The sequence below is a fragment of the Lepidochelys kempii genome, chromosome 1 (assembly GCF_965140285.1).
Source record: "Lepidochelys kempii isolate rLepKem1 chromosome 1, rLepKem1.hap1, whole genome shotgun sequence".
NCBI classification, from domain to species: Eukaryota; Metazoa; Chordata; order Testudines; family Cheloniidae; genus Lepidochelys; species Lepidochelys kempii.
Genome location: NC_136380.1, coordinates 325,509,635 through 325,536,161, shown reverse-complemented (window position 1 = coordinate 325,536,161; position 26,527 = coordinate 325,509,635). Strand labels below are relative to the sequence as shown.

General features: G+C 44.0%; 1 protein-coding gene across 9 annotated transcripts in view; it reads left to right on the top strand.

Annotated features, from left to right (window-relative positions):
* The first annotated feature begins 1,744 nt into the window (after positions 1 to 1,744).
* The window catches only part of HBP1 (HMG-box transcription factor 1), a 34,161-nt gene continuing 9,378 nt past the window's right edge, over positions 1,745 to 26,527 (top strand). The window contains exons 1-12 of one of the 9 annotated variants that reach the window (XM_073328459.1): positions 1,745 to 1,818; positions 3,565 to 3,654; positions 5,171 to 5,269; positions 6,808 to 7,070; positions 8,112 to 9,787; positions 9,985 to 10,177; positions 11,475 to 11,709; positions 13,644 to 13,776; positions 15,219 to 15,330; positions 15,451 to 15,563; positions 21,514 to 21,670; positions 22,284 to 22,428. In XM_073328459.1, the coding sequence (XP_073184560.1) occupies positions 9,773 to 9,787; positions 9,985 to 10,177; positions 11,475 to 11,709; positions 13,644 to 13,776; positions 15,219 to 15,330; positions 15,451 to 15,563; positions 21,514 to 21,670; positions 22,284 to 22,428 (1,103 nt within the window). In that variant the 5' untranslated portion in view covers positions 1,745 to 1,818; positions 3,565 to 3,654; positions 5,171 to 5,269; positions 6,808 to 7,070; positions 8,112 to 9,772. Of the gene's footprint in view, positions 1,819 to 3,164; positions 3,655 to 5,170; positions 5,270 to 5,309; positions 7,071 to 8,111; positions 9,788 to 9,984; positions 10,178 to 11,474; positions 11,710 to 13,643; positions 13,777 to 15,218; positions 15,331 to 15,450; positions 15,564 to 21,513; positions 21,671 to 22,283; positions 22,429 to 26,527 lie in introns of those variants that run through there. The other 8 variants (XM_073328463.1, XM_073328466.1, XM_073328461.1 and 5 more) reach the window with 8 other exon arrangements.

Sequence of the window (26,527 nt, the reverse complement as noted above, 5' to 3'; positions counted from 1 at the left end):
GTGCACGTGTGCTGCTGATCACCTTGAATTCTCCAATGATACAGATGATAGAGAAGATAGTTAAATCCTAGTATTCAATTGTTCTGTGCTGTCTTGAACTCAGCTTCCTGCAGTGTGCTTATTGGGATTCATCTAAAGCCCCGCCCCTAGGCCTATCACTTTTTATGGCTGATTTCCTGGGCTTATAGATAGGGTGCCCACTAGCACATTTCCAGGATACTGAACATTCCAGGAATGGCATGGGCCTGCCCCTACTGGGTTGTGATCTTGCACACACAATGTGTGTGAGGTCAAAATGGGGGTGCCATATTGAACAGCACTCTGCCCAGTCCCTGCTGGCGTTACCTCACATACACAGTATGCACAAGATCACGTCCACTCCATTATGGCATCCCTCTTCTGACACAAGACAAAACCAAAAACTGTTTTGTCTCAGTACTGGATGGGGACAAACATTACAAAAGCAGCTCTGGTTAAAACTGCATGAGTGGCCTGCCTACTTCTAGGCCCAAATCCATAAAGGTATTTAAGCCACTATCTCTTTTCCCTTTTGTGTATAGTGAGGCAGCCACCTAGATCATTTTTGCAAGAAACACCTTAGATGCCTAAACTACCTGAGTTCAGGCACTGGGTTCCCATTTGTGGCTCATTAAGCAGAGACAGGCACCTGTCTATAGGGCAGGTCTTCACTACCCACCAGATCGGCGGGAAGTGATCAATCTACTGGGGATCTATTTATCGCGTCTCGTCTAGATGCGAACAGAAGCAGAGTCGATGGGGGAGCGGCAGCGGTCGACTCTCCACCGTCCTCACGGTAAGTTGACCTAAGATACGCCAACTTCAGCTACGCGAGTTGTGTATCTTAGGTCGACACCCCCCACACACACATTGTAGACCAGGGCTATGAGAGGGATAGAGCTTAGAACACAATGTTCTCATGCACATCTCCCAGTAGCTAGCTTAAAATGGCTCTCTTAGAGCTATCTTTCCTCCCATATTGTACAAGGAACCTACATGACTAATTCAGGCTTTAAGGATTGCAGTAGCGTTCCTGCGACTTTTGTTGTACACATCTAAAAGTTATGCAATGCGTTGCAACACTGCAGTCCCTTCGTGGATTCCAACTCCATTGGCAGTTAGTTCTCTCCTCTGATAGCCCAGAGAGGGTCTTTAGAGTCTCAGTGCTCAACTTGTTCCACAAGGGCCCTCCCACCCCATTTGGCACCATAAGAAAAGGCAGCATGTGCCTGCCTCCCATGAACCCCCTCTTTCCCCCAGTCTTGGAGGCAGTGAGCAACACTCTGGTTGGCTCCACTACACCGAGGTGCCCACTGAGCTGAAGAGGAGCCACTGCCTCTCTCTGCCAAGGATAGAGCCACCCGCTAAGTCTCCTGGGTAAAGTTAGCCAGAAGGGCAGATACACGTGTCCCTATGACTCTTGTTTACTATCAGCCGAGCGCTTCGCGGCGCATTTTGGGGCTTGTTGTCCAGGTGCTCCCTGTTTAGTAGCCCACGATGGAAAAAGAAACTACATCTCCCAGAATGCAGGGACTTCGCCACTGACCAATCGGAACGCAACTTTAGTGTGATTGACATGCCGCTCTATGCAATCGTCTGCGCAGGAAAGTCAAAACACGCCCGCCCTTGGCGGGGGAATCCTGACGGGCAGGTCAGAAGGCCAATAGCAAGGGGCCGTGCCTTGAGTCGTGTCTGTCCTGGCCACTGAGGACGAATCCCATCGAGGGGGTGGGGTTTGATGGAGGGGGAGAGCGGCCGGAGGGGGAATCTGAGGGGAATCTCGAAATGGCGACGGGTTTGGTAAGTGCTGAAAAGTTTTGGGCTGAGGCGAGAAGGGGCCGGGACGGGCGAGGGCGGCTGGGCTGGGGCAGGAGAGCAGGCGCCGCTGGTGGGGGAGGCTGTTGGTTGGGCTCCCCGCCTCAGGGGCCAGCGGCTCATTTCCCCCACCCAGCCGCGGGGTCCCGAGTCGCGGGCTCCTGCCCGGGGCCGGGACTCGACTCAGCGCGACCCAGATTCCGAATCTGTGGGTCTGTCACGGGGGCGGGCGGGGCCCCGAGCGCCTTCCCCCGCCGGCGCTCCCGTGCTGGGTCCTCCGAGCGCAGCGGCCACCCCCGGGGAGTGCAGCGCCACCGAAGTCCTGCGCGAGTTCGGTGTCCGGCCGCTTGCGCCAGCCCCCGCCGAAGCCGCGGCGCAGCGCCGGTGTTGCGCCGTGTGGCCCCTGCACCGGGGGGGGCGATAGCTGAACCGGAGGGGATCAGATCCGACAGAGAGGCAGAGGGCCCCCGCGGAGCCCTAGTGCAGGTCGCCAGGGGGCGCGGGGCGACCCCACTCTCCCCATCCCCCACCAGGCTTGTTGTTACGCAGTTTGAATGAATGGGCCTTGCGCGCATGCGCCGTGCTGGGGAGAGGCTTATAAACAAGGGCCGCTTCCAGGCGCTAATCACGTGACGGGGCGGGGGGGGCGGTCTGGCAGCTGTGGAGCCCGTTTCCGCCAGGCAGCCTCTGGCTCACAAACCCTCCAGACAGGCTTTGGTCAGTCGCTGCGCGAGCCACTGCGGGGACAGCCTTACCGGCGTCGGCTTCTCTCTGCCTGGCCACTGGGCTTGTGGTTCGGAGCCTGCATCCAGGCTGCTTTGTGTTGTGAGTCAAGGGCAGGTTTTTCTACTGTCTGGACAGCGGCTGGCTGCAAGTGCTGCTGCAGTATAAATAAAAATAACCCAAATCCTGTTCTGGAAGTTGATGGTTGCCTAGTGACCATGATCTAATTACATTCATTAGGGGTAAACGGGATAGTCCCAACCAGTAGTTTGTATAGAGCAGACCTCCTCCTCTCCCTCCCCCTTTATCCAGTCTAATTGGACGTGAGGCTAGATCAGATAATCAGAAAATCAGAGATAATCTGGAGAATGGGAATGTGTGAGGCCGTGGTGTCGCCTAGCGGCCATGGGAGAGATGGCTTGCTTCTGGACCTTTGTGGGCTGAGGTGAATTATGACCAATATTTGGACCAGGCGTGGGCAAACTTTTTGGCCCAAGGGCCATATCAGGGTTGCGAAATGGTATGGAGGACTGGGTAGGGAAGGCTGTGCCTCTGCAAACAGCATGGCCCCTGGCCCCTATCCACCCCCTTCCACTTCCTGCCCCCTGACTGCCCCCCTCAGAACTCCCCCCTCATCCAACCCCCCCCCCTCCACTCCTTGTCCTCTGGCCGCCCCCTCCTGGGACCCCCTGCCCCATCCAAGCCCCTCTCCCCCCACTTACCAGGCCACTTAGAGCAGCAGGACAGGCTTATTGGAAAGCTGGGGAGGGGCTGGGGACTAGCTTCCCAGGCAGAGAGCTCAGGAGCCAGCAGGATGGTCCCATGGGCTGTAGTTTGCCCACTTCTGATTTAGACAGAAGAATGGGAATTGGGGGTGCTAGAAGAAAAAATTATTAGCTGGCTGTGCATTTATGGCTTTTCAATCAAGAACAGGACAACTTTGGGTGGATAATAATGATTTCTTGGGGGAAAACAATTTTTGATTTTTTTTATTTGAATTAAATACAGGTATAAAGTCTTAAACTAGCTTTTGTCAGTAGCCTCTTCTGAAGGTGCAGAGAGATTATTTTCGTTTCAGTTTATTCAAATAATTTAAAGGTCAGTGGCTCTCAACCTTTCCAGACTACTGTACCCCTTTCAGTAATCTGATTTGTCTTGCATACCCCTAAGTTTCACTGCACTTAAAAACTATTTGCATACGAAATCAGGCATAAATATACAAAAGTGTCATTGCACACTACTGAAAAATTGCTTATTTCTCATTTTTATCATATAATTATAAAATCTATTAGAATATAAATATTGTACTTGTACTTCTCTATATACTATACATTGAAATGTAAACAAGTCGTATGAAATTTTAGTTTGTACTAACTTCAGCAGGCTACATAAAATGCACTAGTGTAAAACTAGGCAAATATCTAGATGCGTTGATGTAGATAGTAGGAGTAGTTTACCTCTGATTGAAAAACACTGGCTTAGGTCAATGACTAATTCATTCAAAGTTAAGAAACCAGTTGGGAGTTGAAAAAGCAAAAAAGCTTGTTTTCCTCTTCCATCTGTGAATAAAAACAAGGTGTGAGAGAATGAACTACCAGTTCTAAAATCTTGAAGAACATGGTGTCCAGAAACAATCAGTTCAGTTCACAAACTACAGATAATATTTACTTTTGTTTAATAAATGATTTAGTTTTATATGTAAAACATATTTTCATATTTTTAATAAACTTTATGTATCCAGTACAGCAAATGTAGTTTTATTTAACTTAAAAAACTATTTTAAAATGTTTCTGTGCATTTAATTGAGTTTTAATTCCCATCCAGGTAGAACTTGACACAAATCACAAGTAAAAAATTAATCATCTAAGATGCATCATTCACTATTTTCTAACATGTAAAAACTTAAGAATCTGAATAAATGTAAGTTAGGTAGATTGGTCAAATTGATCTCTCTCTATATATATATATATTCTCCTGGTTAGCAAAAAAACCCATGAAATTTGGTGTATATTTAGGTGCAAATCAACATGTTTTAATGGTTACCAACCAGTAAGAATTAATATTTCTTTAGGAAAATAACTTAAAAAAAAGTACAATTGCAAAACAAGATTAAAATCAATTATTTACATCAAGGTTTTCTGCTTGCTGATTTAAATTATGATTAAATTCAGTGATTTAAATCATTTTGATTTTAAATCAATCCATCCGGACACTAAACGTTATTGAACATCCTCCTCAGTTACAAATTAACTGGAAAGTACTTCATCTTCCTTATGTGATATGAATACTATTATCCTTCTTTCTAAATATAGAACAGAAATATTTATTGTACACTTATGCCTTTTTTTATTTTTATCATTATGAACACTTTTACCATCTCAATTTAGTAAGAGCTTATACCACTGTTAGGATTTTTTTTGTTCCTGGTATACTTAAACTCCTTCTTGTACTTAGCCTTGCCAGCCATGGAATTTTGTCTTTAGCTTCCCTTATCAATATTACGCACTTCATAACTTCTAATTTATGCAAATTGCTATCTATGTCTCCCTTTCTACATTTGTTATATATTGCTTTTTTATTTCTAACTATTCCATTCACATGTCCACTGAGTCAGCCATGATGGGCTATTAGCCAGGGTGGATTGATTCAAAAAGTAAAAGTTTTATAACTGTTACAACATGAGTTATCAACATCAGATGTCAAAATATGCAAAGTAAGTATTCTTAAATAAAACTTCAGGTTCTCAGGCAGCATTTTGCTTATTTTGCCTACCTGTAAACTTTGATTGTTATAGTTGGAAATATTTTCAGGTCAGTTTGTATTTGTATGATCAAATCAACATTTACTGATAAAAATTGAATATTTCTAAGTCTAAAAATATACTTGATCAAACACAAGTTAATTGGGCTCAATACAGGGATAACAGGATGAAATTTGTTGCCTGTGATATGCAGGAGGTCAGGCAAGATGAATTAATGGTCCCTTCTGGCCTTAAAATGTATGAAACTGTAATTCACACCTAGTCTCTTATCTAATATGTCTTCTAAAGAGTGATGGTTCACTGGCACAAAAGTCCAAATGAAAACAATGTCCCAGTCCTCAGAAGCTTGTAGCATTTTTAATTTCTTGCAGTAGGTGGACATGCTCCCCTTTCCCGTCCAACTTCCTATAGACTTCCAGTGCCCGTTAAAATCTGGCCTATGAACTGCATGATCCAGGAGTAATTTGAGGGTTAAATAAAATGTATAAGCATGTACATGCAACTTTCATTTGGAGACAATTAGACTGTTGTCCAATTCAAACAGGTAAGAGGATCCTATGTGTGGCATTTAAATGGTTTGAGTAGACTAGCACTTCTTTGACCCTCCTCAGAGAATAAAAGACAGCTTGTAGAATTGGATGAAGTCATTGGAGTTCAGTATGTCTAATTCTGAAATACTCTGTATACAGCATAATATATTGTCTTACTGGGTTTTCTGAGACTTTGGCAGTTGGTTGGGGAAAAATAACGCCAAAAGGAAAACCACAGGATATAGTCTCACCCAAACATCCCATCTTAATGTGGCTTTGGTAGATGTTGCTCAACCTTTGCCAAAAGTTTCTCTGAACCCCATTTTTTGAGTAGAGATACCTATCTATTTTAATAGAAGGTATATAACCTAATAAATAAACTCATTATTTATTTTTGTCAATTTCTTAAACATGAACAACTCAACTAACGTTTAAAAGTTGAGTTTATACAAGTCATTCACATTTGTCTTTGTTGACCAAAGGAAATAAAATGTTTTTACGATGTTGTACTACAGTTCTGTACTTCTAGCAAATATATTTATCACAAATGTTTTTGAGCATGAAGCTGAATTAAAAAGAAAATCATCTGTACTCTCAAGCTAATTACTGTTTATTCCATGGCAATAACATCCTAGGGGAGAGAAAAAAAGCATATGATGCCCAGATCAGACTTTAATCCACCAGGATAAAACATTGCAAAATGAACTTGGACCCATTTATTTTCTTTCTTATTTGTCGAAGGCATTCTCGACTTTTGCATACAGAGATTTTTGTCTGGGTAAAATTGAGAGCTGGAAATACTAACTCATTTGCTGACTGGAAAATGTATTCCTCATGCATATTGTATAGGTTGTATTGGTCATAGGCTTTTAATTTTTTTAGGTAAATTTTATTATGAACTTAGCATTTGTTTTAGAGAAATACCTTCCTGTGGAGCAACTAACTCCGTCATTTTGGCAGGGACAGAAAGATCAAGGAGAAAAAAACAAATCCATGGAAGAAGAGAAGAAGGAAGCAGAGAGAACCCAACGGACAGCAAAACTAGGTGGAAGGGAGGAAAAGAAGGGCATAGACAGAAAAGAAGAGAGAGCAGCCTCAAGAACGGATAGTGCTCTGATTTGTCCTGATCCCTTCCCCAGCTCCCCATGAAGGGCCAGACCCAGATGGAGGATGGGGAGAAAAAAGCCAGAAAGAAAATAGAATGAAGGAAGGAAATAGGGATGGTAAAATAAAAATGACATGATGCATGTAGCACTTAGATAATGATGTTTATGTACATAGATCACTTTCTCCGTTTCACTGTGAAGTCCCCTAGAGAACACCCAAAGCTCTGTTAGAACAAATTCTGCTTTCAGCTACACAAGTCTGAGTAATTAGATTATAACTGACTTGGGAAAATGTGAATGCATAGCTGAACAAATTTGGAGTGGGGAGAAGGTGATGGCAAAATATTGATTAGGAGATTTGAGTCAAATTATTGTTTAATACTAGACATAACTAGATTGACAAAGCCGGTATTTTTTAAAAATTGCATGCCACAGTAGCGGATTCTCCCCCCCGCCTTTTTTTGTTTGTTCTTCTTCCCTATCCCGGTTTGCCTATTCAGGACTAAAATATGTTGTGCAGCACAGATGTCTTTGAGTTGATTTTTTTCATATACAAATTCTTTTTAACCAAATTAAGGGTGTTGGCGCTTCCCAGCTGTGTGATATCAAATAATAATGGCTTGTCTACACTGGTAAAATCATGAGGATGCTAATAGGTTCATTAGACTAGCCACATCTTTTAGAGGTGTTAATCTCAATCATGCCACTAATAATCTGTCAACAGGTGTGTAGGACAGACCAAATCATTCAGCAGCAGTAGCAGCAGACCATTATTAGCATAAGTTGTCAAAAGACAGCTGTCATCTTGGACAGCTTTTGGTGGTGATCTTTATCATTGGGTTTGGCATGATTTATAAAGTACTCCTTTCTTCTTCTCCCTTCACACTATATGAGAAGAATTTTTTTTTTTAAGAGAAATCCTTTTAAAAGTCTTACAAATTGGTATTATGTACAAGTTTCTATCACTGAGCATTTGATTAAAGTATAGAGTTTTACTAAAATATGAGCATGCCGCTTTATAACTTTTAAGTAGATGGTACTAATCAGTAATCACAGCTAAAGCTATATGCCATTTTCAGAGATAGGTGTCTAAAGTTAGGCATCCAAGCCCTGATCCATCTGGTCCATATAGTTGATGGGCATTCATTTTGTTCACAGATGATAGAATGAAGAAAACTGTTCCTCAAGGCAGCCTTCCTGAGACTAAGCATTCCACTAGTCTGATGTTCTTCATTTCTACTGTCCTCAATGGAGATAATGCAGCAGGCCATGCTTTCAAGAAAATTCTTCCAATAGGAATACAAATACTAATTTTTACTAATTGTTTGTTTTTCTTTTTAATTTATAGTTAGCGTCTGTGTTTTCCTTTCTGTGACATTCGTGGTGAAACTGTTGTGGGGTTTGAACTGATGAGAGCTGAACAGCAGTAGTAATGTGCTTCCTTGCATTTTGCTATGCCTGTTTGGCTGAATAAGGGATAGCTATATACTAAAGTATGAGGAGAAGTGTGGGAGTGTAAGTCCTTGATGCTGTTGACTTCAAAGTGTTGCTGACACAGATGTCGTTTCTGGTAAAGGTGGATAGTATTGCTCATGTGGCTGTGCAGCTTTTTAATAGCATTGTACAAGTCTGATTGAAGTCAATGAAAAGACTCCCACTGACTCCAGTGATAGCTGGCTCAGGCCTTAAATGAAGCCTCCCTGTGGGTAGTTATTGGCAGTTGTTCTTCTGCTTCTGAAGTCCCTCTTATGCAGAATACCATAGGGCATTATTTTGCCATCCTTTGTGTTGAATGTATATGAGGCAATTAGAAGTCCTGTTTAGCTCTCCTCAGCTTGAAATGGTGCTACAGTAATATAAATAATAATTAATTAATAAATGGTGAAGAATACTCATGGCCCCAAAAGTGCCTCTGCCATCATGTTTCCCCACTAAAGAAAACATTAATGACTTAGCAGACACACCAAAACTGGCCATAAATGAAAATAAGACATGTGCAATAGTGTCAAATAATTTCATTGTGGTAGCGGAAATCTGTTTGTTGTAGGAGATTTTCAAAGGAACAAATGGGAGAGTTAGGCTTAACTGTCCTGTATGCCTTTGAAAATCTTCCCTATTATTATTATTATTGTCGGTTTTTATTATTTATATTGTGGTAGCATGTAGAGGCCTTAGCCAGGTCAGGGCCCCATTGTACTGGGCACTGTACATAGTAAATAGCAGTCAGCCCAAAGAGTATACAATCTAAAAGGCAGGGTGTGAAGTGGATGAAACAAGTGTATACGAGGGCATGGTAACAAAAATAGGCTATTTTAGCACAGACTTGCTGCGTGCACAGATGATAGCCAATGAATTCCGATAATCTCTACCACAGCCTGCCTAACCATCAGATGGCAGTTTTCTGTATACGTAGAGCAGAGGGAAGATAGTCTCACTTCTTAATAGATTATTCTTCAAAATATTATAGTGCATATGGGGCGCACATTTAGTTTTCTTGTGTCTTGGAATTTTCTTTGTCAGTTATCCATCTCCTTGTATTCTGCCCTGTTATAAAACACCATGATTACCTTTTCAGTGATATTTTTTGAAAGTAGCCGTGAATCCTGTTACAGGAGCTTTAGTCCATCATTACTTGAAAGATCAGTAAATACACCAAATTATTACAGCTAAAAAAGAAAGTTTTCTAATCTTTAGGGAACAGCAGTTGTGCGGAATAACCACCTGTTCCCCTCACAGTCGGTACTAACATTTAGCAATCTTCCTTTTGTTTTTAATGTTACAGCACCAAGATTCTAGGAAATGAAGAAAACAAGCAGTCAATGCAATTGAAATGTGTAATGAAACTTACTAAAATTGGCTTTTTGTTCTCCAGTATAAGCATTTTGGTAATACAAGAAGTTAGACAGAAGTAGTAGATAAGATTTTTGGATAAGGGAGGGCTTGGTGATAAGGCAACAATTTGTATATGGAGCTACATAACACACCTAATGTTTCATAATTTTTATGCGTGTAATCTTGTGTCTTTTCAAAGTCAGAAAATTTGAAGCATCCTAACATGGTGTGGGAAGTGAAGACGAATCAAATGCCTAATGCAGTACAGAAACTCCTGTTTGTAGTGGACAAGAGAACTTCAGGGATGAGTGAGTCATTGGAGTTACTGAAATGTAATGAGAACCTGCCATCTTCTCCTGGATATGCATCCTGTGATGAGCACATGGAGCTTGGTAAAGAATTTAATAGTTTTCTAAAAGCTACATAAAGGGCCTACTTCTGTAGCTGCTCCATGTGTGAAATTCCTATTGAAGTCCATGCAAGTTACACACATGGAGTAACAACAGAAGCAGACAGAATTTTCCTCTTTCTACGTTTACTTCTGTTTTTTATTAGTACAGGATATATGCATAGTATTATAGTTGATGTATCATGCCATATTACAGTTCTAAGGCACAATGGTTTCCCTGTTTAGCCCATTCCCAGCTCCTGCCACATTCACGTACAAGCAGATGTTGACAGAAACTTTCTTTCTTAACTCTGGGCTGTAAGTTTCTGCTCACAACTTCCAGTGAAGTTCTTTTTGTTAGAGAAGAAGTACACAGACAGAGCTTCACATCTCATCTCCCAGGTCCAAGTCTAAATGCAGATTCTGGCCTGGAGGAACATTTAGCTTCATTGCTATCATGCTCAAGAAAAGCAGTATATAAATAATTGAATAATGTGTAATCAGTAAAATATTCAGTAAATATTCATATATTCAGGTTATATGAAGTTACACAGTAGTTCAGTACATGAAGTACAATAATGTTATTAAATTACACAGGAGTAGAGTGTATATTGTCAACAGTAAGAACTTAAATAACAAATGGGGGAGTTTGCTTTCGCAAGAATGTTTAATATGTAAAATGTGTAGGCTGCTGGTCATATATATGAATAACTGCTACATTCATGGCTTCTGAAATATGTTTCTCCAGATTAGCTGTGAAACTTCTACAGAAATAGCCCTGGATGTTTAGCATTTTGTAGAGGCTTTCCTGTTAAAGCAGATAGATTGTAGTGCTTGATATTCATTGAACATTTTAAGTGGTGTAGTGTAAAGATGCACAGTAACTTAATTTACTGATTCATCAGGCTCAGACTGATTCTATTTCCCCCCCTAAATGTTGGTCTAATTAAACCTTAAAAATACTGCATCTGCTATCGGAACCACATTTTGTATGTATTTATTTGTGCTCATAACTTGATCTTTGAAAGGATCTGTTCAGTTTAATTTTTTTATTAAAATTATTGCCTAAAAGTAAAAAATAGGAGTTTAGAGAGGCATTCTATACTGTCATGTCTGCAGCTCTATATAAGTAATGTAGATGTGATTAAAGGGGTTTGAGAAGCACAGATAATTGCTATTTAGAAGTTTTTTAAGTTACTGTGTCCCTTCTCCTTTTGTTCACCACAGATTCTTTTATCCACTATTGTAAAGTAAAATTCAGCCATGGAAATAAGCATGATTTCTTGTGCACTTGTTTGTAGATGATCTTCCTGAACTACAGGCTGTTCAGACCGATTCTACCCCAACTGCGCTCTTTCAGCTTGGTACAGATGTTTCACATCAAGAATATTCAGGGCCTTCATGGAACCAGCATACCTCAAATAACAATTCAGAAAGTGCTTATTCTTGTGAGAATGGGGTGAACTGGTTGACAGAACTGGCAAACATAGCCACTAGTCCACAGAGTCCTCTCATGCAGTGTTCTTTTTATAATAGGTACAAGCATTCATTTTGGTTCTTTTAGTTCTGAAATATGCAATATTGTTTATGTTGTTACAGACATTTCCTTTATTCCTCAGAGGGCTCTGTGTCCCAACTGAAGCTCTGAACATTCCCTGTTTTAACCGTGTTTTTGATCTTCCCATTCCTGCATGATAGCCACATTCCTTTCCCAGAATACAGTATGGGACTCTTTTTAGAGCAGGGGTGGGCAAACTTTTTGGTCCGAGGGCCACATCTGGGTATGGAAATGGTATGGCAGGCCATGAATGCTCATGAAATTGGGGGTTGGGGTGGGGCCAGAAATGAGGACTTCAGGGTGTGGGAGGGGACTCCGGGCTGGGACCAAGGGGTTTGGAGGGCGGGAGGGGGATCAAGGCTGGGGCAGGGGGTTGGGGCAACGGAAGGGGTCAGGGGTGCAGGCTCCAGGCAGCGTTTACCTCAGGCAGCTCCTGGAAGCAGCAGCATGTCCCGCCTCCAGCTCCTACGCGGAGGTGCAGCCGGTGGCTCTGCCCGCTGTCCCATCCGCAGGTGCCGCCCCTGCAGCTCACATTGGCCATAGTTCCCAGCCAATGGGAGCTGTATGAGTCGCGCTTGGGGCGGGGGCAGCGTGCAGAGCCCCCTGTTTGCCCCTACATGTAGGAGCCAGAGGGGGGACATGCTGCTGCTTCCTGGAGCTGTGCGAACCCACGGCATGTGCAGAGCAGGGCAAACGCCTGACCGCGCTTCCTGGCTGGAGTGCCAGAGGAGGGCAAGCCCCGGACCTCACTCCCCAGCAGGAGCTCGAGGGGTGGATTAAAATGTCTGGAAGGCCGGATGTGGCCCCCGGGCCGTAGTTTCCCTACCCGTTTTAGAGCCTATTGCAGCAGCTTCATAATTGTCTATATGGAATGAAGTTGAACAGTGCTAGGCAGTCTCTCACCACAAAGAGATCACAATATACTCGTCCTGCTGTGCAGCTGTATGAGAGACTGTAGGTATATCTGCACTGCAATCGGGAGGTGTGATTGCAGCATGTGTAGACCTACCCAAACTAGCATTGATCTAGCTAGATCAAAGCATGCTTGAGTATTTCTACATGTGCTGCAATCATACCTCCCAGTTGCACTGTAGACATACCTTGTGTCAAAAGTAGTGGAAGCATAGCATGAGAGCCAACCAGACTTGTGGCAAACAGTGCTTAGATTGAAAGCTGCTCTGCGGGTTTAGTTGGAGTCTGGGGTGTTGGCTTGTTTCTTACGGCTCTCCGGTCTATGCAGCGCCAGTCCTCCCACATGTAAGTGTGGGAATGATGCCGCAGCAGCAGAACTATGGCAATATATTGTATTTTTAGGGTAACTTCTCATTTGGGTAAGGAATGATCTTGTCATTTTTTAAAAACTTTCTGCATTGTTATTGTCATGCATACCTGGTTGTATTAGAAATTGGCTGAGACGCTAAGGAAAGGTATGGACTAAAGTCATAATTCCGGAAGAAAAACTGCAAATAATTGTGTGATGAAAGTGTGAAGACTTTTATGGTGTATGGTAGATGGGGTGGCTTATGGCTTATATATGCAGTCACTAGGGCAGATTGCATAGTGGCTGCATATATAGAAGCTTAAGAACCCGAGTTAAATCACTAAACATGGGTATTAAATTGCTCCTACACAATGTGCTAAATGTCTGCCTATTTTGGATGGAATGGTTTAATGATACATTCAACTGTGTGTAAGGGAAAGTTGTGTGTATATGTCTGTCTGTGTGTAAAATGTTAACACAGGCAAGATGTTTATGCACAAAGTTTGGCTGTAGACAAAGAGTATTGTCTTTTGGATTGAAATTTCTATATGAAAAATAATTGTAAAAGAAAATCTATTTAGAGTAATAGCATAATCTTGTGACGCCAAAATACCAAGTTTTATTTTAATAAAAATTAATTTTTCATTGTAGATCATCTCCTGTTCATATAATAGCAACAAGCAAAAGTTTACATTCCTATGCACGTCCTCCACCAGGATCCTCAAAGAGTGATTCTAGCTTCTCTAAGCATCACTTAGATGAAACACCAGTCAGACATGAAAGGGTGAGTTGTCCTGAAATGCTTGTTAAATTATGTGAAGAATCAGGACAGGTAGACAAAAGTTTTCAGAAACAGAAGAAAGTACAAGAATAAAATGTATACATTCCTAACATCCTTCCTACTGTAAGCTAGATTCCCCATTATCATTATTTTTTTTATCACCAGCTTGTACCCGAGACAAAAATAAGTCTGTTACCCAAAGAGATTACAATCTAAAACATATACAGAGTAGGTGTAATAGGAAATGCAGAGGAGGAAATAATAAGTTCTTATTTAATTATTATATTTTGATTCTACATGTGTTTGTATTGTGAAAGAAGCGATGCCCCAAACCCTTAAAGATATGAACAAAGGACCAGCCTCAAGATCATGATCTTCATTGCCATTGGTGTTCCCTCTAATTTTTTATGTCCATTTGCGGATTGAATTTTGTTATGTGCACCAATATGGTCATATTGGTGCACATAACAAAATTCATGTGGTAGGGGTGGGGCTGACGGGTTCGGAGTGTGGGAAGGGGCTCGGGGCTGGGGCAGAGGGTTGGGGTGGGGGGTGAGAGCTCTGGTTGGTGGCACATGCTGTAGGGTGGGGATGAGGAGATTGGGGTGTAGGAGGGGACTCAGGGCTAGGGCAGAGGGTTGAGGTGCAAGGAGTACGGGCTCTGGGATGGGGGGTTTGGGGCGTAGGCTGCCGTGGGACGAGAGGACTTCCTCTCCCCCCTACTCCTAGCCCTCTATAGCCACAGCAGCTCGGGGTCGGGTGAGAGGCACCTCTCCCCAACTGCAGCAGCAGGGCAGGGCCGTGTCGGGGGCTAGGTGCCTCTCTCCAGTGGGGCTGTGCTAAGCTGAGGGAGAAGCTCCTCTACCCAGCAGCTCTGGCGGAACTGGGCTGGGCCAAGGAAGGGGCGCCTCTCCCCGCCTGCCTGCACAACCCTTGAGAGCTTGTTGCGTGGCTCTACAGGGAACATAGATTGCCATGTGTGTTTCTTAGCTCTAACTGCTGTCTGTTCGTCTTTGGGTCTGATCCTGTTCCCACTAAACTCTGTGGCAAAACTCTCATTGGCTTTTGTGGAAAGAGTATGAGGCCCTGGAGACTGACAACACATTTAGGCACATTGTGGGATGATGGGATGCATTGGGTATTGCAAAAGTGTTCCCTGTAGCTGACTGAGGAATGGAGTGGAAGGGTTGTGAAAAAAATGGTGTCTAGACCTTGGCCAGAAAGGTGATGGCTCTGTTCCTCAAATAGACAAGCATGAAATTGAGCACTGGTTCAGATTTGCTCCCCTTCCCTTGAGCCTTTGTATCCCTGTTTCCAAGGAATCCTCATTTTAGAATCCTCGGCTTGAAGTCAGTGTGTAAAAGTTAAGCACATGCATAAATATTTTCAGAATTAGATCTAAAGATATTTGTTAAATCATTTATATATTTTTGTTTTCTGAATAGGCAAGTAGTGAATCAGAGTCTGGTATTTTCTGCATGTCGTCGCTTTCAGATGACGATGATCTAGGATGGTGCCACTCTTGGCCCTCAACTGTTTGGCACTGTTTTTTAAAAGGTAACATAGCATTCATTGTAGGATCCTTTTTATTTTTATTTATTTTTTTATTTTTTTTAAATAACAGCTCCTTCTTTTGACAGAAACTTACTGACTTTTTTTTTTTTTTCCGAACATCAGGCACACGTTTATGTTTTCACAAAGGACACAACAAAGACTGGCAGACAGTTGAACATTTTGTTACAGCTGAAGGCTGTGAAAAAGAGGACAATCTCCTAATGGGAACTTACAAGGTAGTCCTTTAATGTATTGAATCCTTTGCAGTAACCGAAGTACAGTGCTTATATTGTGTGCAACATTATCCACGTCTTGTTGCATCAGGAGGGTTCTTTTTTTGAGTAGATGCAGCTGTGTATTCTGCTTAGGTGTCTGTGTGCCCAGCGCACTGGAGCTGGAGAATTTTGTTTAGCAGTACCCATAAGAGACAGGTGCTCATAAACCCTCCCCTGGCTTTATGAGTCAGCACTGCAGTGACTCCCCTCAGTTCCTTCTTATCAGCTGTGGCTGGAGTCAGAGCTCCGTGTGGTTCCCAACCTCACAACTTCTCTATTTCTTAGTGACTTTTTTTAGTTTGTATATAGTTAATTAGTATCCTTAGTATAGTGTGTGTTAGACTTCTTGTTAGTTAGCTTTAGTTGAAGTATTTCCCTGGAGATGCTCTCACCAGGGTTTAAACATTATATGTCATGTGGGGAAGCGATTCCCATCTCACACGGTGCTTGCTGTGCGTAGGCGAAGCCCATGTCAAGTAGCGTTCGCAAATTGTTCACGATGCGGATTCAGGTGGTGAGGGATCTTCGTCTAAAGCAGCACCTGCTTGAACAGGCCAGGTGGCTTGGTTCAGCTCTGAGGCCTACATTGGATCGGAGGTTGCCTTTGGGTTCTGAGAGTGCTGTCTGGAGCTGGAGCAGACAGAGTAGTTGTTCCCCTAAGGTGCGCCAAGGAAAAGATCACATAAGACCAATTGAGGCCATCTGCCTCCTCCTGGAGGAGCACAGACTAGCACAGTGTGAATGCCAATGTGCAGATTAGAGCAGGTCATGTCAACCACTCTCTGGTACTGTGCAGGGAGGTCAGAGACCCCGTACCACGGTTCTGTCCCCAGGGCATCCGTTGAGTCCAGTACCAATAAGGGCAGTGCTAGCACTGACTGTTTCCATGCTGGTGGCATATCAGGTGGCTCCTCTGCTTTTCTGTCCTTAGCTTGCCCTTGCTTCAGGCCTTTGCCAGGGCTTGCATTGTTTATAGCCCCATTGGGTCCATCAGCACCGCACCCCAGTGTTCCCCTTTCCCAGTCAGTGGAAGTGGGGCTGGTGCCAGGCTAGGCATCAGGGAACTCCTTCAGCTCCCCTGCTGTTGGTGCTGCACTCACCGTCCTCCGCTTTGGCACCATCGGTCACCGTGGTACTTCTGCCAACTCTGTGGCCAACCATCGCTTCCAGCTCAGGGAACAATGGAGGCATATTTGGTGCTGGCTGTAACATTTCCACCATCAGCATCAGTTCCCTCTTCATGCTGGGCTATAAATGAGTCAGACAAATAGCTCACCCCTTCTGAGCTGGCTGCACTTATCTCCAGAAGCCCGGGATTCCTTGGGGTCCAGGTCAGTTTCTTCCTTCTTTTCATTACCTTACCAGTATTGGGGATGGAGTGCTGTGGTTACCAGGATTGGTATGCATCCTGTGGTCAGGATGGGGCCCCTGGCCTGGCACCTACTGGCCACCAGTGGTCATACTAGTGGCCTGTTCACCTACTGGCCTCCTGTTCATACCAGTGGCGTCCCTAGAATCTGTGGGATGCTCCTTGGTTGCGGAGGTCCACCTCCTCATCTAACTGTAAGGCGAGATCGCTGTTGATCTTCCACAGGCCCAGGCACCAGTGAACCTTCCCCTTCCAGAGCCTCTAGAGTCGTCCCATTCAGGTCTGACTGTTCTGGATCAGGATCCAGCTCTGGCAGTTAGTCGTTTCATCTTCATTCCTGGTTAATTCCACGGTTCCAGGCTCTTCCTCTCCTTTGGTACCAGAGGATTTCAAGGCATACCAGGACCTTTGCGGCATTTGGCTGCTTCCCCGCATATTGAAGCAAGAGTCGCTGCAGGAGAATACCCATAAGTTGTTGAATGTTCTGCTGCTATCTGCTCCTTGGAGAGTTGCCCTTCCTGTTATGATGTACTCCTAGAGCCTGCTGGGGTTCTGTGGAGCAGTGGTTGTCATACTTACTTGATTGTGCTCCACTTTTTTGTGTCCGTAGTAGTTTACGCCCCTCTCACCCCCACAAGTACGTATATCAATATAGGTGGTGGCGGTGCTTCACTTGAACCAGTTTGGGCTTTGTTTTTCACTTGAGTTTTTTTTCTTTCTGTTGCATGAATGAGCCAGTGATCCATTGTAATAAGAGCAAAAGCAAAACCGCATGCTTACAATTAAATGTGTACACTGCGTTGTAGCAAATCAGTTAATGTGCAGATAGCAATAACTTCGTATAATGCTATGCAAGCTTAACAGAAATCCGTCAAAATGCACAGTGCCGTCTGAAACCCTGATATGTCTGGAGGAATAAGCTTCATTTGTTTTTCATTGCTGTGGGTAAAATGTGCGCAGTAAGATTCCTCCTCCCCCCCCCCAAGCTTCTCATGCCCCCCTAGAATACATTCTGTGTTCCCCAGGGTGGTGCACCACCCAGTTTGAGAACTTATGCTCTGGAGCATGCTGGCTTCAGTACCTTCTATGAAGCATATGGAGAAACGCTACTTCGTTCCAGTGCAGGGATTTCAGGTTTTGTTCTCGCATAGGGTCCCAAATTTCCTAGTTGTAACCATAGTGAATAGAGTCCAGGAATGCGGATTTAAGTCCACTCCCAAGGATGAGGACATTTAAATGGATGGACCTGATGGGTAGGAAGACTTAACCTCCTTTTCCTTGCAAATGCATATTGCTGTCCAAGTAGGACTTTTGAACTGGGTGTCTGTGTCTTAAGTTTGCAGACCAACTGCCTAAACCCTCAAGGGAAGAATTTTGGGTTTTTATTACCGAAGGCTTCCTGGTGGCTAAGACTTCATTGGAGTCTGTGCTTGACGTTGCGGATACTTCGACCAGTGTGATAGCCTCAGCAGTGACCATGAGAAGGACATCCTGGCTGCAGAATTTGGGCATTGCTCCCAATGTGCAACAGACCATAGAGGATTTGCCCTTTGACAGTCAATATTCTGCACTTATTCAAAGACTCTAGGACTACTCTACCATCCTTGGGGGTGTATATCCCGGCGGTGCAGAGGCACCACTATGATGGGTGGCAGCAGCAGCAAAAGTATCATCTGTAGTACACATTTGGGCAGCCTTTTGCTTCCCTAGAAAGGAGCATAGGTCCCAGAGAAGGAGGCATTCAGGTCTGGGGTTTGGCCAGTTGACATGCCTTACCCTGTCCCCCCCGTTCTGTCCCCCCAAGTGCCAACTTTCACTCTTTAGTCAGGAGCAGTGTTCCAGTTGTTGCTCCCTTCTCCCCGTCTCCTCCATTTGGGGACAAGCTAGCTTGCTTTCAAAATGCCTGGGGCTCGGTCATCATTGACAAGTGGGTCTTAAGCACCATCAAATCAGGCTATGCCATCCAGTGCCTTTCCATCCCCCCCCCATATCCCCTGGTCCCCCTTCAGGGACCCCTCTCATGAGATACTGCTCCTCAAGCAGATTCACTCTCTTCTGGCTTTGGGAACCATGGAGGAGCTTCCTCCAGAACCAGGGTTTTCTATTCCCAGTACTTTCTGGTACCCAAATCCAAGGGAGAGGTAAGACCCTGTCTCGATCTTTGGAGCTTCAAAAAATATGTCCGATACATAGTGTGACTGTTTGGAACTTAATCGATTATCCTCCCTGTGCTGTCTCAGAACGACTGGTTTGCTGCTCCGGACCTTCACGATTATGATTTTGCCAAGCCGCAGAAAATTCTTTTGATTCGTTTCAGCTAAGCACCATTTCCCGTTGGCCTCTCTTTTGCTCCTCAGGTTTTTACTAAATGCCTGGTCATGGCGACTGTGTCCCTCCGGAGGAAAGGAATCCACATCTTCCCATATCTGTATGACTGGTTAGTGAGGGGCAGAGAGGAAGATCTTTCTCATGTCAGCACTACACTGCACTCACTCTACCAACTGGGTCTCATCCTAAACACCTTGAGAGTATTTTTGCTTTATGACTGCATTCAGGCAATTCATCACCTTAGTCTGCATTTTCAGCCTTCCAGGAGAGTTTGGTTGTGTGTGAAGCTTTTGGGCCACGTATCCTCTTAGATGCAGGTGGCCCAGGTTGCAAAGTTGCATCTTCACCCCCTTCAGATGTGGCTCAGGACAGTTGACTATCTGACTCTTCACTTCTGGACTCCTTGCAGTGGTGGACACTTCTGGAGAACGTTTGTCGGGGCATTCCCTTTGTCTGGCCCTTACCAGCCAGGTCTGTTGTCACCAATGCCTCCCTGATAGGTTGGGGAGTACATCTGGGGTCCTGAAAGTTTAAGGTCTATGGTTGGAGCAGGAGTCCTCACCCTATATCGGCATGCTGGAGCTTCAGCCCATCTACAATGCATGTCACACTTTTCTGGACTGTATCGGGGCTCATGGGTCACATACTTACTGACAATACCACGATGTATTATGTGAACAGACAAGGAGGTGCAAACTCCAGGATGCTCTGCCAAGAGGAAGTCAGATTGTGGCAGCTCTGCATTGAGGAGAGTATTGCTCCGATAGCCAACCACTTGCCCAGTTTTCAGAATCATCTTGCAGACCATCTCAGCAGGAATTTTTACTTGAGTCATAAGTAGTGCCTGAAGACAAGTATCCTCCACGTCATCTTTGCAGTGTGGGGCATTCTGACAATCGAGCTGTTTGCTATGAGGGACAACAGGAAATGTCACCTGTTCTGCTCTTCAGGAGGCCTCAGTCCAGGCTCCTCTGTCCGACGCTTTCCATCTCAGCTGATAGTCGGCTCCTGTACACTTTTCCCCCAATCCCAGTCATCCCACAGGTCGTCGTCAAGATGAAAGAGGACTAGGCCAAGCTAATTCTCATTACCCCAGCATGTCCAAGGCAGTGTTGGTTCTCTGACTTGCTCATGATGTCAATTCAACCTCCCATACCCTTTCTTCTCCATCTCAACCTGTTCGCACCTTACGTCCCCTACTCAGCTCCCTGCATCTCATGGTGTGGCTGATTTCTGGCTTAGTGAGGAGGAAGTGCAGTGTTTGGTAGCTGTTCCAGATCATATGAAGGGTCAAATGGTCCCTTCACAGATTATCTCTAAATGGGTAACATCCTGTATCAAGACTGCATATGAAATATCTTCGGCTGTGTATCCTCGGTGACTGAGAGCTCATTCTGCGAGAGCGCAAGCAATATCGGTAGCGTTCCTTGGTGACATCTCAATATTGGACATTTGCAGGACTCCTCCATGGTCATCCATTTGCACATTTATGAACTGTGATGCCATTATCACATCTTCCAGAGTAGATGCAAGTTTTGGTAGGGCAGTCCTGCAATTCTTGTTTAAATAGACTCCGAGCCCCACCTCCTGGGATGGGTACTCTTTTGAATCACCCAAGTGGAATACACATCTGCATCTACTCAAAAAAGAAGAAAATGTTACTTAGTGTACCTGTGGTTCTCCCAGATGTGATGCAGATGTGTATTCCACAAGCCACCTTTTGTCCCCTCTGCAATGGAGTCTGGTCGTGGTGTTCAGTGTGAAGGAACTGAAGGTGGTCAAGGTAGTAGTACCATGTCATACAGCCAGGGGAGGAGCTATGAGCACGAGGTGTAAGTACCCCCCACCCCCAGCGGGTACTACTAGGCAAAATTCCCTGGCTCTGGTGCACTGTGCTTGCACACACATAAGTAGAATACATGTCTGCATCACATCTCGAAGTAGCACAGTTGCAGTAGGTAACCATTTCTTGTAAAGGGTGCATATTGAATCTGACCAGTGCTCATCACTATAGTGTCTGAGAACCTGAACGTAAAACAACTGAACAGAGTACCTCTAGATGTGTTCTGAGTGTTGCATGGTCTCTTATTAGCTTGTGGGGTTCTTTTAACCCTTTGAATGCTGTTATTTTTCAGTGTGCCAGAAAAAGATACGTTTGCAGTATCCACAGTATTAGATTTTTCTGAAAAATCTGAAGCATGTGTGTGTTTCTAGGACTATGGTTCTGATGGTTTGAAGTTGATATCTCACGAAGAAAGTATTTCATTTGGTGAGTCAGTATTGAAGTTGACATTTGATCCTGGTACAGTGGAAGATGGCTTACTCACCGTAGAGTGCAGATTGGATCACCCATTTTATGTTAAAAATAAAGGTAGGAAAATATTGTATGTGTACAGAAAAACTCTCAGGAGTTATGTAATAAACTCTTCTACGAAAGTATCTGTATATCTCATAACTATCTCCCACAGTAGTTGAAAGCAGCCATATTCCCCAGTCACATTATCTAAATCTGCTTGAAAGAAACATTGGAATTTAAACAATAAAGTTTGTAGAAATGTTGTATGCGTTGTCCTTTCTTGAAAGGTTTAGCAAATATGATAGCACAGAAAAGACAAAAAGAGAGAGAGAGCAAATAAAGGAGGCTACTGACGCTTCCTATATCTAAATGTGACACTTAAAGTTGGTAAAATGGTTACTTGGTTTGGTTTTCTGTTTCTTTTTTTGCTAGGATAAAAAGCTTGTAAATGAGGTAAAAATAACTATATTACATCAGTAATTACACAAGCAGAAGTTTCTGATTCTGCTCTTGGGAAGAAAGTAAATCAAAACTTTATCTGAACTAATATTTCAAATTCAGTTTTGGGAAACCCAGTTTTTCTTTTGTGCTCTCTGCCAGGTGGGATTGGCAGTGATTGATCTCTGCTAAGACATCAGAGCTAGAGCTCACTAGGCTGTTCGTCTAATTTTAATTCTTAATCCTGCAGGTTGGTCGTCTTTCTATCCAAGCTTGACTGTGGTTCAGCATGGCATTCCATGCTGTGAAATGCATATTGGAGATCTGTGTCTACCTCCAGGACACCCCGATGCCATTAACTTTGATGATTCAGGTGTTTTTGATACGTTTAAAAGGTAACTTCTGGATAAAATGGCTTCATTGCTTTTCTGTGACATTTTTATGCAGAAGAAAAGTTGCATTAACCTTGTGGGCATGCAAATCTACCAGTATGTGAATTATGTTCTCCCAGGAGGGAGAGGAATTATTTATGATGGTACAAGAGGGTATAAATAGGAGAGTAAGACTTCAGGCAAAATGTCAGAAAACCTTTCTGATGGTCAAATCTGTTAGTCTGTGGCATAGTCTCACAAAAAAAAGTGGTGACGGTCCCATTACTTAGGACATTTCAAACTGGACCAGATAAAGCACTAGAAAATATACTGTATGGAACAGTCCCACATTGGGTGGGGGAGTAGGATGGGCTGTATAACCTAATATTTGCCATTACAGGGTGCATTCGTTGGCTGTTGACATATGTGTCATATACAGTCCACTGTCTTTAGCCATCCGAGCAGTTCCCCAGTAACCAAAGAACCAACCACTATGACATGGCTTCATTGCTCCTGGAATATGGTTCCTCCATTTTAAATGTTGTCTAATCAGATTTTTGAGGATTTTGCAGTTTGTCATTCCTTTTTGATACAGTTCAGAGAGAAGGAAGAGAGAAAATAGTTTTGATCAAACTGATTTTTCCCATACTACTTTCTTCCTAAATTCCCTAGCTGATTTGGACCCCATCTTTATCCCCATTACCCCAGCAGCTTCCCTTCCAGCGGCAGATTATGGTCCAGTGATCACTTTGAACTTTCAGTTTCTATTGGAAATATTAAAGTTTTCTGTTCCATTTTTTTGGACTAAAACTGCTACTGAAAGGGCATCAGCATTCTTGGGGATGAAGGAAAAATAAAAAACTGCCTGTCCCCTGTCTGGACACTTATCAGGCCCTGTCTAGTTCTTTGGGCAGAAGGAGTAAAGCAGTGAAGAGATCATGAGGCAACAGCTGCTGGCAACAGTACAGAGAAAGTTTAAAAAAAAAAAACAAAACAAAACCCCACACTCCAGGCCCCAGCTGGAAATAGGGAAGGAGCAGGATCATTGGGAGACAGAGAGCTTCTTTTCACATTTCTCTGTCCCTCTTTGAGCTGGCAAGCTAGGCTGTCAGCAGCTTACCATACCCTCTTCCCCCTTTTGCAGTTCTTTACTCTTCCAAGCAGATTTTGGACAATGACTATGCTCCATCCCAGAGCACTAAAGGGAAAGAAGAAATCCCCTCTGTAGACAAGCAAGTCACAGGGTATCTGATGCTACTTTGATCTTCTGTTCAGAACAGCACTTCCAGCCTGTATCTCAGACAGGAAGTACAAGCAGGTGATGGAAATGTCCAATTCGGTTTTAAAAATAAAACGACTGGGGTTTATGGATTATGCACATTTTTAAGTCAGTTTTGTGGTACAAGTTGGTATTTTAGAGTGATAATTGAATGGTACCTTTTTTCCTTTTTTAAGAGCATAGGAACACTGTATTTTAGCCATTTATGTTTTCCCCAGCTATGACCAACTACAGGCGTTAGCACTTGAATATAGTGTAAGCAGTTAAGGGTGTCCTGAAACATGGTGGAATTATGCAGTGTTGTTGTAGCCATGTTGGTCCCAGGATATTAGAGAGAAAGGTGGTTGAGGTGATATCTTTTATTGGACCAACTTCTATTAGTGAGAGAGTCGCGCTTACATGGAGCTCTTCTTCAGGCCTGGGAAAGGCACTCGGAGCGTCACTGCTAAATACAAGGTGGAACAGATGGTTTCGCGTAAGTAGTTAACACCCTAAATGCCCCAATAGTAACTATGTGGGTGAAAGCAAACAGTCACTACACTCTCTTGAATTAACTCACATAGGAAAAGGATAAAAGACAAAAACAGCACATCCATAGGCAGCGAGTTCTATGGGCCCGTAGTGTCTGGACACCAGGAATATTCCTGGCCCACCTCCAGCAATGTTTGAAGCCGGGTGTCTCCCTCGGTCCCGCCTTCTGCCCCTGGGTGCTCCCCCCCGCTTGCTCCATGGGCAGGGTGGGTCTGTGTCTACGCGCGCTGCTCCTGCTCCAAGTGCCCCTGTGGTCAACGGGAAGCTGCGGGGGCAGAGCCTGATGGTAGCAGCGTGCGGAGGCCCCCAGCCCACCCTGTCTAGGAGCCCCAGCACCGCACCACCACCACCCCACTCCCTCCCAGAGCCTGCACCCCAACCCCTTTCCCACACCCCCCCACCTCCAAACTCCTTCCCAGAGCCTGCACCCCCACCCAAGCCCAGAGCCTACCCACTTCCCCCAAACTCCCTCCCAGAGCCTGCACCCCAGCCCTCCGCATCCCCTCCTGTCCCCAAACTCCCTCTTAGAGCCTGCACCCCTCACTCCCTCCTGCCCCAGCCCAGAGCCTGCACTCCAAACTCCCTCCCAAAGCCCAACCTCTCACCCCTTCTGCACGCAAACTCCCTCCCAGAACCTGCACCCTTCCTGCACCCCAATCTGTTGCCTCAGCCCAGGGCCTGCACCCTAGACCTCCTCTCCCCACCCAAACTCCCAGAGCCATAGGCAGGTGAGGGACTGAGTTTGGGGGTGCGGGTTCTGGGCACCACCAAAATTTCTACAAACCTGTCGTCCCTGACCATATCGCCTCTGGGTGAACACTTTTTTCACAGTGATCACTTTATATATGGCCTCTCATTCCTCATCCTCAAAAGAAACACGCACAACACTTTCAAAAGACAAGCCTGGGAGCTTAAATCCATAACTTCGCTAGACATTTAAAAATCATGGACTGAACCAGGACACTGGATTTATGGCTTATTACAACAACCTGTAACTCACTAACAACCTTCCCCAGCTGCTTCCCTCCCACTCTTCCTTTCCTCCCTGTGACTGAGGGGTGTTAACAGGCCACTCACCTTGAATGGTCCCTTGAAATGTGTTAACTACTTATGCTAAACAATCTTCTCCACCTTGTACTTAGCAGTGACACTCTGAGTAACTTTCCGAGACCTGAAGAAGAGCTCTGTGTAAGCTCCACTCACTCACAAAAGTTGGTCCAATAAAAGATATTACCTCACCCACCTCCTCTCTAATGGTGGAATTCTCACACTTCTGCCACTGGAGGGTGGAAGATTATCATCTCTGAATTAAAGCATGTACTGTATCAATTGAATTAAATCATGTATTGTATCTGTGTTAATTTTTCAATGAAAATTGCTATTTAAATACAAAAGTGTGCCTAAAGCGGTTGTTTGTGAAGACATTGTTTATCATGGTAGTCTCTGTGAGTAGTGTGGTTTTATATTTGCTGTTAATATAAAAAATAATAAACGCACTACAGGCTTTTTCTGGAAGGTTTATGGAGATGCTGTTTTTCATAATATTAAATATACTGAAGCATATTGTGTATAATAAAAATGTAAATGTGTAACATGTTTACATAGACTTTAGTCCTTCTTTAAGTGCAATTTTCAACACAACCTTAACTATGAAGTCACTACTGACTCTTCCATAATATATATTAAACAAATGTATGTATATATCTTAAATACTATACTAAAGCGTCACACAGCTACTGATGGGCTTAGTTAGGGCTCAAAGTGAAGGAAAAAAGTACTCTCCCAGATTTTGTCCACAAACCAAATTCTGACCGCTTCCAACTTGAGACACCAGAATCAGATGCCACTCACAGTAAATTGTGTAGAATAGATGTTCAAAATATGTTTATCTCTGCTGGGTTCCACTGGCCTCCTCAGCTTAGTTCTTTCTCATTGGGATTTGATTAAGGCATGTATATGATGTAGGAATCTAAGTTGTCATTTAAAAACAATTGTTTCTAGATGCCATAGTTGTAAATGAAACCTTGAAAAGGTGACCTGATGCAGTGATCTTTGCCTGAGTCTCCTGACAGCCTCTGGCAGAAGGAGCCACTAAAGTCAGGGTGGAAGATGCCGGTCCCCACATACACTGCCAGAGCAGACGTGGCCCTAATTACTGTCTGGTGAGCTTTGGTGGCCTGTTGGTTTCTGCAGGATTGGCTCTCACTGGTGGGGCTCAGATGCCCTCTGGACTCCACTTTTCCTCTCTGGCGTTCTGAATCACTTTATGGGTGAAGAAGTGGTTGTACTTTCCCAAGTGCTATTTAGTCAGGG